The 18,392-nt window shown below is 44.1% G+C and overlaps 1 protein-coding gene across 1 annotated transcript in view; it reads left to right on the top strand.

Annotated features, from left to right (window-relative positions):
* Zmynd12 (zinc finger MYND-type containing 12) overlaps positions 1 to 18,392 on the top strand; it is a 31,805-nt gene that overhangs the window by 6,411 nt on the left and 7,002 nt on the right. The window contains exons 2-3 of the mRNA XM_057784711.1: positions 6,664 to 6,805; positions 10,418 to 10,589. Of these exons, the coding sequence (XP_057640694.1) occupies positions 6,664 to 6,805; positions 10,418 to 10,589 (314 nt within the window). The remainder of the gene's footprint in view (positions 1 to 6,663; positions 6,806 to 10,417; positions 10,590 to 18,392) is intronic.

Genomic DNA, 18,392 nt, shown 5'->3' with positions numbered 1-18,392 from the left:
GGAATAAAATCATGGAAGGTAGGTTCAGTTATGGTGTAATGAAATTGTTTTGTTCTGATTTGGTTTGGTTTTTCGAGACAGGGTTTCTCTGTGGTTTGGGAGCCTGTCCTGGAACTAGCTCTTGTAGACCATGCTGGTCTCGAACTCACAGAGATCTGCCTGCCTCTGCCTCCCAAGTGCTGGGATGGTGCAATGAAATTAATGACCAGTGACAAAAAGGAATTTGGTAAGTTTACAATCAGGTTGAAAATAACACACTCTTTAAAATCCAGTGGGTCAAAGGGATCATCAAGGAGACTGAAAAACACTTCAAGGTAAATGAAAAAAAGCATAACATACTCAAAATTATGGGATACAGACAAAATCATGTATATAAGGAATGAATGAATTAGTTACTGGTCCCTGTGATTTACAGTTGTTGATGTACACGTAACTTAATATTCCATCTTAACCTATGAATAACAGGCAAAAAGTATATTCATCAACTTGTTCCTGACAGCTCTGTGTTAGGAAAAGGGGATACTATTAAAGATTAGGGCAGAGGTAAGTGAAATGGAGAATAGGGAGAACTATAGAAAGCATAAATAAACCTCACACAAAGCTGACAGATCTTTAGCTAGAATGGTCAGGAAAAGAAGACTTGAATTATTAAAATCATGATACCATTATTGCCAACCTTGGAAATAAAGGGAATTCTAAGAGAACACTCTGAACATCTAAATGTCAGGAAGTAAGGCAACCTGGATGAAACAGACACATTCCAAAAAGAACCCACACTGATGTAAGAAGAAGCATGTCTGACTAAATCTAGAACAAGTGATGAAAAGCCCAAACCAGATGACCCCTACTGGTGTATTCTTTCAAACATTTCAAGGAAAATGAACACAGATTCTTTATTTTTACAAAAGAGGAATAAATAATTCCTAACTCATTCTATAGATCAATATTGTCCTGGTAATTAAACCAAATAAAAGTATCACAAGAAAATTACAGACCAATATCCCTAATGAATATAGAGGCAAAAGTTCTCAACAAAACTTCAGCAGACAAAACCTGGCAGCAAACGTGGGGGATTAACATCATGGGCAATTGATATTTATTCTAGAAATTCAGGATTGGTTGAACACTCAAATATCAGTCAATATAAAACACTATACTAGCAGATAAAACACACAGATGATGTCTTGGTAGATGCAGAAAAAACATTGGGCAAAATCCAATATCATGATAAACACACTTAAACTTGGAAAAAAAGAGAAAATTCTGTTACTTGCTCAAAGGAAATAATAAAAGAAAATCTAGAGCAAAACAGAACTAACACCATACTTAATTGCTGAACACTGAGAACTTCCCCATGATGACACAAATGAGACATTCTATGTCTACTTAGATTTCTGTCCTGCCCAGTCCTGCAGTCATTCAGTCCCAAAGAAACATACAGAGGCTTGCATTAATTATAAACTAGTTGGCCTATTAGCTCAGGCTTCTTATTAGCTCTTACATCCTACATTAACCCATAATTCTTGTCTGTGTTAGCCATGTGGCTTGGTACCTTTTATCAGCAAGGCATTCTCATCTTGTTTCCTCTGCATCTGGGTGGCAACTGCAGACTGAGCCTTTCCTCTTCCCAGGATCCTCCTGCTCTGGTCGCCCTGCCTATAATTCCTGCCTGGCTACTGGTCAATCAGTGTCTTATTAAAACACAAGTAACAAATCTTCATTGTCCCACAGCAACTCTATTCAATGTTGTACGAGGGACTCTAGTCAGAACTCAATTAGGCAAGACAATGAAGTAAAAGGCAGTAAAAGGCATCCAAGCTTGGACCAAGCAAAAAAACCTGATTTACAGATGGCATGACCTTGTTGTGATGGCTAATTTTATATGTCAGTCTGACTGAAGTAAAGGATATCAAATGGTTGGTAACATCTTGCTTCTGGGTGTTTGTGTGAGGGAGTGTGTTTGGCCTGGTATACTGAGTCAAGATCACCCTCACCAATGTGAGTGAGTACTGTCCTTTCCACTGATGGCCTGGACCTAGCAGCATGACACAACGGCAATTCGCTTGAGTTTTCTGGGCTTCCCATCTTCGTCTGCCCTTGGCTGTAGGGTCGCTGGTTCTGAGGCCTTGGGCCCTAGACTTGCACCAATCAGACCCTCTTCTTCCCCCCGACCCAGCCTTTAGACTCAGTTGAATTACAGCCGACTTTTCTAATTCTCCAACTTAGATAATATTATGAGACTTAAAAAAAAAAATGTCTTCGTGTGTGTGTGTGTGTGTGTAAAGCTATATGCAAGTGAGTACAGGTGTCCACAGAGAGAGGAGTAAGATTCCTCAGTAGCTGTAGTTACAGGGGTTGTGAGACACCCGATGTGGGTGCTGGGACTCAAACTCATGTTCTCTGAGAGAGCAGTAAGAATTATTAACTGCTGTCTAGCATCCATCTAGTTACTCTGCTCAGTATCACATGAACAATTCTTATAGGAAATATTCGTTTGTCCTGGAGTATCCTAACAGGCTTATAATATAGAAACCATAAAGAATTTACAAAATTATATTAAAACTAAGCGAAATTTATATTATATTATATTAAATATATTAGAACTAAAACTTGTTGAACACAGCAAGATTATAAGATATGCAAAAGTAGTTACATTCTTTATTTTTAAATATTTATTTATTTATTTATTTATTTATTTATTTATTATGTATACCATATTCTGTCTGTGTGTATGCCTGCAGGCCAGAAGAGGGCACCAGACCTCATTATAGATGGTTGTGAGCCACCATGTGGTTGCTGGGAATTGAACTCAGGACCTTTGGAAGAGCAGCCAGTGCTCTTAACCTCTGAGCCATCTCTCCAGCCCAAGTGGTTACATTCTTATACACTAACAATGGATGATCTGAAAGTGAAATTAAGAATGTTACTTTATTCAAAACAGCATAAAATATTAGAGAAAAACATAGTCAACGAAGTACATGACTTATATGCTGAAATATCATAAAAGATGATGAAACAGTGGTCAGTCCCAAAAGAAAAGCTGATGTAACTCCCTTTAATAAGGCTTATTATAATGTAAGGGCCCTGGGATAAAGGGAAAGCATTAGACAGAAATAATGTGATATATGGAAATCTAAATATGATGGGGCCTTAAAACAGCCTTCATCATTGGGACAGTCTTGAGTAATCTTGGGGTATCTCCAACCAATAACCCAGATAAAAGAAAGGTGTGACTTTGTATAGCCTTTTAGGGGATGGGAAGTTCACAGCCATCATGTGATTTGGCTTACTATGATGTATTTGACAAGGAACACGAAGGAGCACAGTTTAACTCCAACCCCGAGAGAGCTTCAGGGAGGTGTGGCCTGATTCAGGGTACAGGATCTATGTTCTAACAGAACATTGTTCAAAGAAATTGAAACACTTATTAAGATAGCCACATTCCCCAAATTATTCTACTGATTAAATGCTATTAATGTGAAATTCCAACTTAGACATGCTGACCCTAAAATTCACATGGAAATACAACACTTCCAATTTCAAAACTTACTGCAACACTACAATATTAAAAATAATACAGAATTGAGACTCTATAAATAATCCCATACATCTATGATAGGATAATGTATGTAATAGGATGGATTTGGACCTGCACTTTTCATCTTATGTAAAAAATAATCATATACAAAAGACTTAAATATTAGCTATAAAATTACAGAAGGCTTGAAAGGAAAGATAATTGTAAATCTGTGTAGTTTTAGATTGGGCATCAAAAGGAATCAAAGTGAGAATAGATTAGTTACACATCATTAAAATTTAGATTTTTTGTTTGTTTCCTGAGACAAGATCTCTCTATGTAACCCTGGCAATCCTGGAACTCACTATGTAGACCAGACATTCTCAGACTCAGAGATCCTTCTGTTCTACATCTGGAATTAAAGACGTGCACCGCCACACCCAGCAACACTTTAGAAAGCTGTGCTGCAGAGAACACTGTCAAGGGGGAAGGTGACTAAGGCTTTGAGAGTAGTCAAGCCTGGCTCGTGAGTGCAGCGCTGAGAGCTGTCTGGTGGCCTCCAGGCCGACCCAGGTGAGATGGAGTCACTAAGGTCCTGCATTCAGAGTTCCTCTAGTTGGTACAATCATCTCAAGCCTGTGTCCAAGCTCACCTAGGAGGAGCAATACATCATGGCGCTGAAATGCTGTTCCAGTCACGAAAACAAGCCAGGTGTTTGGAAAGCCAGTCAGTCACCAGGAGACTCCACATGATAGAGAATGGAAGAGACAGTGCACTAGCCACACTTCCGTGGCCCACATCTGAAAGCTGTGGAAAGGAAGCGGTTTGAGGAGCACCACACTGCTTCTGTAGAAGAAGCCACTGTCAGACACAACCGCTATTCCACTTGCCACCAGTTTTTTTTTAAATATTTATTTATTTATTTATTATGTATACAATATTATGTCTGTGTGTATGCCTGCAGGCCAGACCTCCTTACAGATGGTTGTGAGCCATCATGTGGTTGCTGGGAATTGAACTCAGGACCTTTGGAAGAGCAGGCAATGCTCTTAACCTCTGAGCCATCTCTCCAGCCCATTGAGCCATCTCTCCAGCCCTTGCCACCAGTTTTCAGTGAAAACTGACCCTCTGGTTGGGCTGGTACTCACCTTCAAGACTGGCCATTCTCCCCAGGAGGAGGTTACTGATGGAGATTACTTCTTTCTGACCATGAAGTGCATGGTCCTTGAGAGATTAAACACCAGTAGATACTGGTGCCGGAGAAGCTGTCCCATGAGCTGGGAGCTTTTCAATAGCAAAGACCTACTGAACAAGAGAAAGCACAACACACACACACACACACGGTCCACTGCCCTCTTCTATCCTCCTTTCCTTCCTGCTGGTCTCTTCCCTACCCCAAATAGTTCCTTCTGCTTCATGATATATAAAGTTCCATCACTGTTCTGTCCTTGCTGTAGACATCTTCCTCCTCTTTCATACTCCCTGTTCCACTTTTATGTGTGTGTGTGTGAATTTAAATCTCCATTACATGTATGAGAAAACATGCAATGTTTGTCTTCCTGGACCTGGCTTTTTTCACTTATAACGGTCTCCAGTTCCACCCAGTTTCCTTAGAATGTCACAATTTCATCTCTCTTTACAGCTAAATAAAATGCTACAATGCAGACATACTACATTTTCTTTATTCATTTGTCTGTTGATAAGCCCTGTTACATTTCCTGGCTGTGGGGAAGGTGCAGCAGTAAACATGGATGTACAAGAATCTCTCTGGGGAAAGGCTTACAGTCCTGCAGGTGTACGTCAGGAGTGGTATAGCTTGGCTGTGTGGTAGTACTATTTTTAGATTAAACTTTTTTAGATTTATTAATTCATTTTATGTGTAAGAATGCTTTGTCTGCATGTATGTCTGTGTGCCTAGTGCCCTTAGAGGTCAAGAGAAGGGTTTGGATCACTTGGAACTCTACTTAGGAATTGCTGTGAGTCACCACGTAGGTGCAGGGAATCAAACCCAGGTCCCCTGCAAGAACAAGTGCTCTTGACCGCTGAGCCCTCATCTCTCCCGTCTCCTATTTTCACTTTTGAGAAACCTCCATGCTGGCTGCACTATGCATTCCCACCAGCAGTCTTTCCCAGCAGGTTCATCTTTCCCAGCCTACTTCCAGCATTTCTTGTTATTTGGTTTTTTTGGTCTCTCTCTCTCTCTCTCTCTCTCTCTCTCTCTCTCTCGTTTTGTTTTGTCTTGTTTTGTTTTTCAAGACAGGGTCTCTCTGTGTAACAATCCCCGCTGTCCTGAAACTCACTTTGCAGTCCAGGCTGGCCTCGAACTCACAGAGATCCACCTGCCTCTGCCTCCTGAGTACTGGGATTAAAGGTGTGTGCCACCATATCCAGCTTCTTTGTTTTAAAGACAGGATCTCACTGTGTAGCAATGGTTGGCCTGAAACTCTATGTAGATGGTGCTGACCTCAGACTCAGAGATCTTCCTGCTTCTGTGTCCTGAATGCTGGGATTAAAAGAGTGTGCCACAATTTTACTTTTCTTGTGGTCCAGAAGAGCCCTTCCCTTTAACTGACAATCCTGAGACTTCAGCTCCCCAGCTAAACTCCTTAAGGCTATGCCCCTGGGAAAAGAGGAGGCAGGCCATCTGGGTTTGTTAAGAATCCAGGCTTCTGTGCATGTCAGCGCCTGTCTGTCATCCCAGTACCTGAGGCTGCAGAAGCAGGAGAATCTGGAGCTTAGGGCCAACTTCAACTACAAAGTGGATCCAAGAGCCTGACCCAGCAAAATGCAGCACCCGGGCTGATGCGGTCTGCCAGCTGGGGAGCATATCCCCTCTACCTTTTTTAATGATTTAATTGTTGTAAATAAACATTTATTTTTTTTTTTAAAAAAAGAGTGTGCCACACCCAGATTTCTTTTTTTGATAACCATTTTGACTGGAATCTCAAGGTAGTTTTAGTCTGCATTTTTCTGGTGGCCAAGGATCCCAATGTAATTTTTATATAAATAAAGACATGAGAGAAGACAGACTTCCATTTCAGAAAGCATTTCATGTTCTTGCCAGCTTTGTTTGAGCATTTTTGGAATTTAGAGCTAGGCTGGGAAGAGACAAAAGTCAAGATAACGCAGTATGTTTTTGTTGTCAGTGGGCCTGTGCATCAGAAGGCTGATTGGGCCAGCATCCATGAGAAGATATGCCAGCTGCTAATTCCTCTGCGCACCACGATGCCCTTCTACAACTCAGAGGAAGAAAGGCAGCATAGTCTGCAGCAGCTGCAGAAGCGACAGGCAAGTCCTGCAGGTGGTAATAGTGAGGGTGGGGCCCTGGAATTTATGTTCCCAGTTGCAGTCCCATTCCCTGGGTCATCGCCCCCGTTTTCACTGAGTACCCACTGTTCTGGTTTGCTCGGGTGGCCCTAACAAGATGCCGCAGATAGGGTGGGACAAGCTACAGACATTCATTTTCTCAACACTGCTGGAGGTGGAAAGTCCAAGTCAAGGTTTGTGGACCTTTGTGCCTTCACCCGTCCCCTCCATTCCCACCCTTTCCCTCCCCCTACCGTCCTCCCTTTCCCTCCCCCAACCCCTCAGTCTTCCCCCCTCCCCCTGTGTATCTTTAGGTGCACATGTGTGTTTGAGTTGCATGTGGATGCCACAGGACGACCTTAGGTGTCCTTCTATAGGAGCTGTTTACCTTGGTTTTTGATTTTGGTCTTTTGAGACAGGGTCTCCCACTGGGCTGGGTCTCACTAAGTAGGTTAGCCTAGCTGGCCAGTAAGCCTTAGGGCTCTGCCTATGGCTGTCTCCATAGTGCTGAGAGTACAAGTATACACACCATGCCTAGCTTTTTTTTTACCTGTTTTCTCTGGGCATTGAACTCAGGTCCTCATGCTTATAAGCCATCTCTCGAACCCCAGATTTGGTGTCTCCTAAGATCTCTCTTCTTGCTGAGTCTTCATCTGATCCTTAGATCACATACTTGGTGTTTCTTTGCTTGTCGAATTTTTCTTATTAAGACACTAGTCAGGGTTGGTAAGACGGCTCTGTAGGAAAGGGCACTGGCCACTGAGCCTGACAATCTAAGCTTGATCCCCGGAATCCACAAAGTCAAAGGAGAGAACCAACTCCCAGAAGTTGTCCTCTGACCTCTATACATGCATTGTGGTGTACATGGTTACACATGCACACATACACAGCTGTAATTAAGATGCCCAGCAGAGTGGATCCATCTTAACCACCTCTTTGGATGCCATTTTACCCAAATCCATTATATCCTGAGGGACTAGGATTTAGAGCTTTACCACATGACTTTTGAGGGGGCATGGTTCAGTCCAGAGACTCCATGCTCCAAGTACTGTGATAAGAGCTTCTGTGCATAACACATTGTTTCTCAACTTGTGGGTCGCAACCTTTTGACAAAATTATTTATGCTATTTACATTATGATTCATAACAGTAGCAAAATTACAGCTATGAAGTAGCAATGAAAATAATTTTATGGCTGGAGAGGAGAGATGGCTCAGTGGTTAAGAGCATTGGCTGCTCTTCCAGAGGACCTGAGTTCAATTCCCAGCACCCATACCCATCACAACTGTCTGTAACTCCAGTTCCAAGGGATCTGACATCCTCATAATAATGTACACAAAATAAAATTAAATAAAAATTAAAAAAGAAAATAATTTTATGGTTAGGAGGTCACCACAACCTGAGGAACAGCATTAAAGGGTCACAGCATTAGGAAGGTTGAGAACCACTGGTATAATAGGAAATAAAAATGATATTAAGAATATATCAGGGTATAAAGGAGATTATAAAAAATAATTTATGGGCTGGAGATATTGCTCAGGGGTTAAGAGCCCTGCCTGCTCTTTCAGAAGTCCTGAGTTCAATTCCCAGCAACCACATAGTGGCTCACAGCCGTCTGTAATGAGATTTGGTACTGTCTTCTGGCCTGCAGGCAAACATGCAGGCAGAACACTGTGTACATAATAAATAAATTAATCTTTTAAAAAACTAATTTACATTATGGCATTAAAGGAATATAAATTATTATCATTATTATTTTAATTTTTTGTTTTTTTTACACAGGGTTTCTCTGTGTAGCCCTGGCTGTCCTGGAACTAGCTCTGTAGACCAGGCTGGCCTCAAACTCAGAGATCCACCTGCCTCTGCCTCCCAAGTGCTGGGATTAAAGGCATGTGGCGCTACCACCCAACTAAGAATATCAATTATTATTTTGAAAATTAATCTCCTTTGTATGCGTGTGCACACATGTATGCAGGTATGTGTGTGCACTCAGGTATGCAGGTATGTGTGTGCACACATGTATGCAGGTATGTGTGTGCATGCAGGTATGTGTGTGCACATAGGTATGCAGGTATGTGTGTGCACACAGGTATGCAGGTATGCTTGCATGTGTGGAGGCCAGAGGCTGACTTGGGATGTCTTTCTCTGCTGTTCTCCGCCTTGTTTTCTCAGACGGTCTCCTCCTGAGCCTGGAGCTCACCCTTTCGGCCAGGCTGGCTAGTGAGAGCCTGAGAGCCCTTTGCAGTCTCTCATGATGGGTGAATACTGCCATGTTTTTATGTACGTGCTGGGGATCTGAACGGAGGCCTTCATTTTGCACAACAAGCATTTTTCCCACTGAGCCATCTCCCCAGCCCTCCAAACTTAGCCCTCTGAAAGCCACAAATCTATAAACACAGACTCATCAATCTTAATGTTATAAAACTATGATCATCTGAGAACAATGAAGACTTAAAAGTTGTTTTGTATTAGCTAGGCAGATAATTCCAGAAGAAAATAAGAGATGTTTTCTTGAAATTAACTCAGATATAAAGATATAAAGTTTTATTTTTTGAATTTAAATTTTAATTTCTTCAGAATTTCATACATGGGTGTACACTTGACATTGTTTCTACCCTTCCCTGTTCCCTTCCAACTCCTGTTGTGTGTGTGTGTGACCTACGGTGCTGCCTGTGTGTACATGTGTGTGACCTACGGTGCTGCCTGTGTGTACATGTGTGTGGCCTACGGTGCTGCCTGTGTGTACATGTGTGTGGCCTACGGTGCTGCCTGTGTGTACATGTGTGTGGCCTACGGTGCTGCCTCTATGTACATGTGTTTAAGGCTGACCCCTTACAACCGGGAAGCCTTCAGGTGGCTTCATCCCTGAAGAGAACGGACTCTCCCTCAGCAGCCACTGACTCCCTGCAGCTCTTGTTAAATGTCCCCGACCACAGCTGCCCAGGTCCTGTGTAAACACTCACACTGTTGGGAGTTCCTGGGTGCAGTGTCTCTGTCATGTCTAAAGACACTATTTTGGAGCAGTGGTCCCAGTCCTCCAGTACTTACAGTATTCGGTAGACAGAACGTTAGATTGTCCTGTGTCATCGGGAGCTTTGCTAAATTAAAGTCTTATTAGAACTCAAAGAATAAGACAGGTGATGTACATCAGCTGGTAGGGGCCAGGCTAGCAGGCACCAGGCTTTGGTATGACATAAACTGGATAGTGGCACGTATTCATCCACTCAGTGAGTTTGAGACTGTCCTGGACTACATAAGACTCTGTCTTTTAAAAAAGTAAATAAATGAAAACCAATAGCAGAAAAAGATGCTAAGAACACGAACTACGGGAATGCTGTATACGGTTCATCTAGAGCCCACGTCCAGCCACCTGTCTGCCAAGTTCGGAACTGAATTGAAAGATATCTGTTCCTGGACCTTGGACTTATGGCCCAAGTTTGCATTTTTATCCACCCCAGCCCAGAGTCTCGTGTCCACCTAGTACAGGCAGACTCACCAAGTGCTCTCAGCAAAGTGTTGGCTTTACCAGTGGGTGTGTCCACCTGTGCCTTTCACACCCAGGCTGTCTCTCAGTGTCTGTTCCCACCTCCCACAGAAGCACTTGATTGAATTCTGCTACACTGTCGCCCAGAAGTATCTTTTTGAAGGAAGACATGAAGACGCTGTTCCTGCGGCTCTGCACTCCCTTCGATTCCGCATGAACATGCACGGCCTGAGCTCAGTAGAGCTTGTGCCTGCTTACCTGCTCCTGGCTGAGGCCAGCCTTGGTGAGTGGAACTTAACTGTAGACTCTTGGAGCCGGCTGAAGTGCTGTATTGATTCTCCATAGGGGCAAGACACCCTCTGTGGAAGACTCTGATTTCAGACACCCTTTTTGGTATGAAGTCTGGCATAAGGAGGGAGAAGGCAATGGCTACAGTTGACAATAATACTCAAGATGAGCCTGGTGGCATTCATCTTTAATTCCAGCCCTAGGGAGGCAGAGGCAGGAGGCCACCCTGACCTACATACATAGCAAATTCCATGACAGCTAGGACTACACAGAGAGACTCTGGAAAAAACAAAACAAAACAAAAAAACAAAAACTCGGCAGTGGTGGCACACACCGTTAATTCTAGCACTCAGGAGACAGAAGTAAGTGATGGATTTCTTTGAGTCTGAGGCCAGCCTGGTCTACAGGGGCAGTTCCAGGACATCCAGGGCTACACAAAGAAATACTGTATTGGAAGAAATCGATGAGATTGTTGGAGTGATCTAAGGATTACAGGGGTGACTACTATAGGAGAGTGGCTGGGAGCTCAGTCTTTCTCCTGGGCCTCTTCTCTCTCCTCTCCTCTTCTCTTTCCTCTATGTTTTTAAGGGCCCTTTATAAAACCCAGGCTTGCCTCAAACTCACTAGGTTGCTTAAGGAGTGACTTTGAACTTCTGATCCTCCTGCCTCTACTTTTCTTCCAGTGGTGAATTTCAGGTCAACACTACATTTCCATGTGTTGTGGGGGGCTGAACCCAGAGCTTCATTCAAGCTAGGCCCATTCTCTATCCACTCACTACCCCCAGTCTTCTTTCTCGTCTCTGCTCTTCTGTAAGTATCCGCTTCAGTTTGCCTACCCGTAGACTAAATTTTAACATCTTCTGCTGACTGCAGGAGACAGTTACCCTCAGATATCCGATCTAGTTAAATCTGCATGTCCTCTAGATTCAAGCTGAGAAGCAGAAGTGGATTAGCATCTTATTTCCATTACAAATTCCTAGAAGACAGAATTTTGTTAACCCAGCTGGGATGTAGACTTTACCCTTGTTCCCTTGGGTGAAAGTCATAGTTCAGAAGCAGAGGAACCCACCACCCTAAGAGTGAGATCACTTGCTTGGCAGACACCTGCCTGTGGGTTGCTATAGAGATCAGCATCTGAGAGGAATTTACATTCTTGAGCATCTACAGTGTTTTAGGCACCATATACACCTTAATAGTCATCATTTTGAATAACGTTTTTCAGGATAACACTATAGCTCAACTATAAAGCACATACCTAGCTTACATTGCACTTACTGTGTGATGTGAGAGCCCACCCAAGCCATCTGATCATGCTGCTTACTGTAGTGCATAAGGTCCCTGTGGCCAGAGCACTCTCGTGTGCATTTCCCATAAAGCACCTCTTCACAAGCACAGTGCAACCTGATCTGCTAAGAAGATCCATTCAGGCTTCTCTCCCACAACGTTTACAGCCCGGAGTTTCACTTTCTCATTGGAACCACCTGCCCACAGATAATGACATAGAGACTTATTATTAATTATGAAAGCTTGGCCTTAGCTTAAACTTTTTCCCAACTAGTTTTTATAACTTAAATTAACCTGTGAATCAGTTACCTCTCAGCTGTACATATATCTGACTTCTTCAGTGTCTCACTGGCATCTCTGCCTTTCTTCCCAGAGTCCTCTCTCACCAGAAGTCTGCCTATTCTCTCCTGCCTAGCTGTTGGCCATTCAGCTCTTTATTAAACCAATCAGAAGGCACCACAGGCAGAGACAAATCTTCACAGCAAATAGAAGATTATCCCACATCGTTGGCCAATTAAAAATATTGTAATATGTGTGTGTGTGTTTTACCTGCGTATCTGTTGCTAGTACCTGAGAAAGCCAGAAGAGGGCACCAGATCCCAAAGAATTAGAGTTACAGACAGTTGTGAACTGCAATATGAGTACTGAGAATTGAACCTAGGTCCTCTGAAAGAGCCTTGCCAACCATTATATAAAACATCCCTCAGTTGTGCTTGTCTGTTTCCTTGTGGCTGGTTTGAAGTTATGGATTTGGGACAGAAATGTCACAAAATTTATAGTGTTCTCAACTCATCTGATAAAATGACACAATTTCCCCAATACTGATGCTTACTCATAGGCAACAGTGATTAGGAGATATTGGATGGGAAATCCAGAAGTAAAGTCTAGAGTGGCAGGAAGGTAGGAGTTCAAGGCCATCCTTAGCTACAGAGTGTCTGGACACCATGCAGCCCAGCTCTGCCTAAGTTTAAAGATCTTAACTGGGTTAATTGCACTTCTAGAACCAGACAGCTCCTCCCTCCACCAAGTAGGACGTGTGTTCCCCAGTGCTCCCCATCACACCTTACTGCAGTGGGGCTCAGGCTTCTCTATCACGAATAACTGTGGTTCTAGTTTTGGTTTATGGAGTGGTATTTGAAGTCATATAAATATAAATATCCCATTTTTTACCCATTCATTTACAGCCATTTATTGTGTCTCCTGGTTCCCTGTTTTACTCACTGGGTTCCAGCCCACCACAGTTATCCAAACTGCCCCTGATCTGGCCAGGGGCTGCTCCCACTCGGGCTAGAGTTTTTCTCCTTGCTCTTTGAAATACCTCCATTTTTCCCTGAGTTCCTGCTTTCTGACACAGTCTCCTAGATACCACCATCCTTTCCATTCTCCACAGAGAATGAATCTGAACACCAAAAGCTGCCCACTAGCCTTACCATTGCCTGTGCCAGGACTAATCAGGAATGGAAGTGTAAACAACACTGTGTTGTGTGTGTCCACATACACGCCATCTATAGTAGAAACAATCTCAGCACCACGCAGAAGGAACATACGAATAAAGCAAAAGCGGCCAGCGAGGTTATTCTCTTTGTGAAAAGGGCATCCAAGACCCAAACCTAGCAAGCAAGCAAGCTCACAGTGACAGGAGGTTCACTTGGTTTTTATTCTAGCACTGGTGGTGATTGTGTCCTTTCCTCATTGGCTGGGGTCCGACTTCAGTGTCCTGCAATTGGCTAGTTTTAAAAGGAAATGAAGGACAGTGGGAAGGGGTGGGGTTCCAAGGGTACAGCAGGGCCTTTGTGTAAACAAAAGTCTAACTGGGTTAGAGGGATCTAAAGATTTCCATAAAGGGCTCACCAGGTGGGGGAGAGCAAAAAATTTGAATTCCTTGTCAGAAACAAAAGTGTATAGTGTTCGACAGAAAAGGCTAATGTTTATTATTTAATGTTTCTCACGCATACGTGACATGGGTCTCTGCTAGTACACCCAAACCCTGTGCGGCACACACCTTCAGTCCAGTGTTCCGTTTCACTTTGCAGCCCCTTCTCCACCAGCAAGGATGCTGCCGTCCACAGTCATCGATGTGTTTGTATATAATGGGCTCCCAGGACCTAACCAACCAGTTTTCTCCAGTCCAAGCTCCCCTCCCCACAAAAGATGCTCCCCCTGCCTGTGTGGGCTCTGCCTCCCCACTCTGGGACTGACTCTCCTGCATGCATGTCCTTAGTCATTTGGGCTCTGGCTCCCTGTACCAGGCCTTGTACCTACAGGAATGCCCTCCGCACTCTGCTCAGATCTCACACCCCATTCTAGACAGTAGGAAGAACACCAGACCAGGAGATACAGCCCAGGCTCTGTGCGTCCCAGCGTGGCTTTGAGAAAACCATTTAAGCGGAAGCCCCACCTCCCACCTGCTCGCTCACTGCTCTCTCCAGGTCTTCCGTGGCTTTTCTTCAGTCTCTGCTCCACCAACCAATGGGATCCCGTTACACATCCAAGAAGACAAACTCCCGCAGTCTGAGGCCTTGAATGATTGGCTCTATCTTAGTTACAGAGACCTTCTTGTAAGTCCTTGGAGGCATTCTTTATTCTAGAAGTCTCTATTTCCTCCTCCCTCCTTCCCTCCCTTCCATCTAATCAATTCCTTGTTATCCCTCAGGTCTCAGGTCAAGTTTTCTATTCTCTGGTCTGGAAGCTTTCCCTTAATCCCAAGACTAAGTTGGGTCTTTGTTTGTTTGTTTTTAACCTTAAGTAATCTTATTTGTGTGTGTTCACAGGCATGTGTGCCAGGGCCCTTATGTGGGTCCTAGAGGTAGACCTCGGACTGTCTGCCTTGGGGCTAACTCACTCTTCCTGCTGTCTTTCTTAATCATCACTTAGAAACATCTTCTCAGCCGGGCGGTGGTGGTGCATGCCTTTAATCCCAGCACTCGGGAGGCAGAGGCAGGCGGATCTCTGTGAGTTCGAGACCAGCCTGGTCTACAAGAGCCAGGACAGGCTCCAAAACCACAGAGAAACCCTGTCTCGAAAAATCAAAAAAAAAAAAATCAAAGAAAAAAAGAAACATCTTCTCTCCCCCCAACCCAGCCCCCAGCACTCGCTCCATTGTTACTCATAGACTTATTGATGAGATTCCCCTCTCTCTCTCCTCCACTGGACTCACGAGAACCAGATCCATCCTGGCATGAGGTTCTCACACCCACACAGTACAGGGCAGAGAGGGTACTCAAAAAATACCGCCCTGGTACCTCACAGCTCCATGAAGGATGTTGTTGAGTCCGAGGACCTCTTCATAAGATGCTCTGGGGATTAAGTCCATAGACGCGATCCTGAAAGCGCTATGGAAGCCAAAAGTGCTGTTGAAATGGAGGGTTTCAACACGAGGCCAGAGAAGTCTCATTCCTCTCGTGCTTCTTTTCCTCCTGGAGACTCCAGCCTCAAGTGGAACAACTTAGCCGACAGTCACCCTCTCTTCTTCCTTTCTTTCAGTTTTTTCTCTTTTTCTGTCTTTCTACCTTTTCTTTCACTAAAACTTAGAAGTTTGAATTAATGAGGGGTGCCATTAGCAGTGACAGTTCAAAGAGAAGGGAGGCACCCTAGCTGCCCCGTGCCTCTGCTGTCCACACGATAGAGTGTGACCCTCACGCTTGGCAGGGACAGTAGGGAGGAAGGGCTGATTTGGCCATGGTTTCACAGGGTTCAATCCATTGTGGTGGGGAGGGCATAACGGAGCAGAGCAGTTTTCCTCAGGGTAGACAGACTGCAGAGAGAGAGAGAGAGAGAGAGAGAGAGAGAGAGAGAGAGAGAGAGAGAGAGAGAGAGAGAGAGACTGGATAGGATGACTTTCAGCTGGGGACCAGAAGGGGCTCGCGCCTTTCTCTCCTTTCCTGATGTAGTGGGGGCTTCTGACCTAGAGGCTGGAGATTTCTCTTCTCCTTTTCCACACTGCTGTTTTCTGTCCAACACTCAGGTATCTGCTCAGCTATCCTCACAGAGAGGGGTCGCTAATCATCCAGACTAAGCCCTTCTTGCTGTATCGTGGTGACTATGTGTTTGTTTCCTCCAAAGCCCTTCGTGGTTGGTTTGTTGTGGACTTCACCTTGCTTGACCATGCTTAGTTTAGTGTACAGGCACTAAACACGGAACGCAGTGGTGGGGACTCAGAAAGCTAGGTCAGAATACCTCACCGGAAGGAAGTTTCCTCTTGGAACCACTTGGAGTCCTGGCCTCCAGCTGCTCTTCCCTGCTAGAGATCTTTACTTTCCTTCTGATTTGAGTTACTGAAAGCTGTGTCAAAGTTGTTTACCAGCTCTGCTTCACGAGCACGTGTTGCCTTGGCCTTGAGGATCAGAGGATAAGGTTTTCACCTGTTGGCCTACCTGACTGTTGGGTATATAAGCCTCCATGGTGCTACTGAATAAAGGGGCTCCTTACCAGTGACTAGAGGTCCGTGTCTCTGTCTCTCTGTGAGTCTTTGTGTGTTTCAACCTCCAGCCCCTTGCCCGAAGCTCAGGAACTGTATGGTAGCGCATAGAGTGCAGACGGGCGCTGTGTGCGCAGTTTCCTCCTGACTGGCAGACTTGTCATGGGTTCAGACGGGCTGGCTGGTGTGGGGCAGCCACGTCCTGAGTTCCTTCAAGTGACTGCTACTTCTGTCATCCTTTGCTTTCATCACCAAGTCCTGCAGAATCTCCCCGTATAATGTAATGTGTCCAGGTTTACGCTAACTGATGTCAGCCGTGGTCTCGCTCTCCAGACAAATACCACTGGTCTCTTCTATTGCATATGTTGTAAAGTCGCCATTCAGGAGAGTCTCACTTCCTTCACACCTCCACCACACCCCCCACCCAGCATGGAAGGCACGGTCTGTGAGACTGCAGCATGCCTGCACTGACCCACTCATGGGGCACAGTGTGAGCTCTGACGAAGACCCCATGGGCTGGAGCCCCGCTGCTTGCTTACCCTGCCCAGCTCTCTGGACCTGCAGCCTCGGTGCATTCTCCAAGTGTGCCTTTGCCTTCAGGACTGATATTTGTTTAGCCGCAGTTGCACTTGGCCTTGGGATGTCTTCTTTAGCATTGCCTCCTTGAGAAGAACTAGGAAAAGCAAAATGAAATATACATATATATGTATATATGTATATTGCTCTTGCAGAAGACTCCAGTTTCCAGCAACCTTGTCAGATGAGTCATAACTGCCTGTAGTTTCCAATAACCTGATACCTGATTTTATCCTCAGGAACCTGTATGCATGTGCACATACCGCCCCCACAAGAATAATCAAAATAAAAAAAATTAACTTTTTGAGACAGGGTTTCTCTGTGTAGCCCCGGCTGTCCTGGAACTCTCTTTATCGACCAGGTTGGCCTTGAACTCAGAGGTCCAACTGCCTCTGCCTCCCGAGTGCTATGATTAAAGGCATGCACTTCTACCACCCAGCCCTAAAAATAAATATTTTCAAAAGCCTGGTATAAACCTGGAATGATGGTGCACAACTTTATTTCCCAGCATTCGGGAGGCAGAGGCAAGAGGATTGCTATGAGTTGAAGGCTTTTCTAGTCTATGTAGAGTTCAAGACCAGAAGTACAGATAACCTGTCTAAAACAAAACAAAAAACTACCAAGTAAATAAATATATAAATATTTAAAGGTCTACTGTGTGTATTGTGTGTGTGTATATAGAAAGAGAATTCATAATCTATAAATTTACCCTTTTAAGGTACAATCTAACAGATTCAAAAGGTTGTATAACTCACTACTATTTAATTCCAGAACATTCTATCACCTCTAAAAATCCATGTGATTGTTAGTAGTGACCCTCATTAGACATCCCTACTGTTCCTCTCCCTGTTTGTCCCCACCCCGCACCCTGGATACATGCCTGTTCTAGACAGTCCACATCAACAGAATTTGTCTTTTGGTGCCTGGCTTCTTTCACTTAGCGTGTTGTTTTCAAGCTCCATAGCACGGATCCAGGCCATGGATCGCAGTTTTTATCACTGATCACATTTACTCTTGGGTAAGGATTTGCTTAGCAACTGATGAACATTTGCTAAGAATAGATTGATAAGAACATTTATGAGCAACTTTGCTGCACCGATAAATATTTGTATCAATGAACAAATGAACGTATGACAATGCATATTTCATGGTTTATTCTTTATTTAAAAATTGAATTATAGCTGGGCGGTGGTGGCGCACGCCTTTAATCTCAGCACTTGGGAGGCAGAGGCAGGCGGATCTCTGTGAGTTCGAGACCAGCCTGGTCTACAAGAGCTAGTTCCAGGACAGACTCTAAAAACCACAGAGAAACCCTGTCTCGAAAAACCAAAAAAAAAAAAAAAAAAAAAATTGAATTATAACCTATTTATTTAATGAAGGGATTTTTGAGATAGGATATTTCTATGTACACCAGGCTGGCCTCAGACTCAGAGATCCTTCTGTCTTTGCCTCCCGAGTGCTGGAATTAAAGGCATGCACCACACTGCCTGACTTATAACATCTTTTCTAACTGATATTTGG

This window comes from Chionomys nivalis, chromosome 11 (assembly GCF_950005125.1).
Source record: "Chionomys nivalis chromosome 11, mChiNiv1.1, whole genome shotgun sequence".
In the NCBI taxonomy this organism is placed as follows: domain Eukaryota; kingdom Metazoa; phylum Chordata; class Mammalia; order Rodentia; family Cricetidae; genus Chionomys; species Chionomys nivalis.
This window is presented reverse-complemented; position numbering and strand designations above follow the sequence as displayed.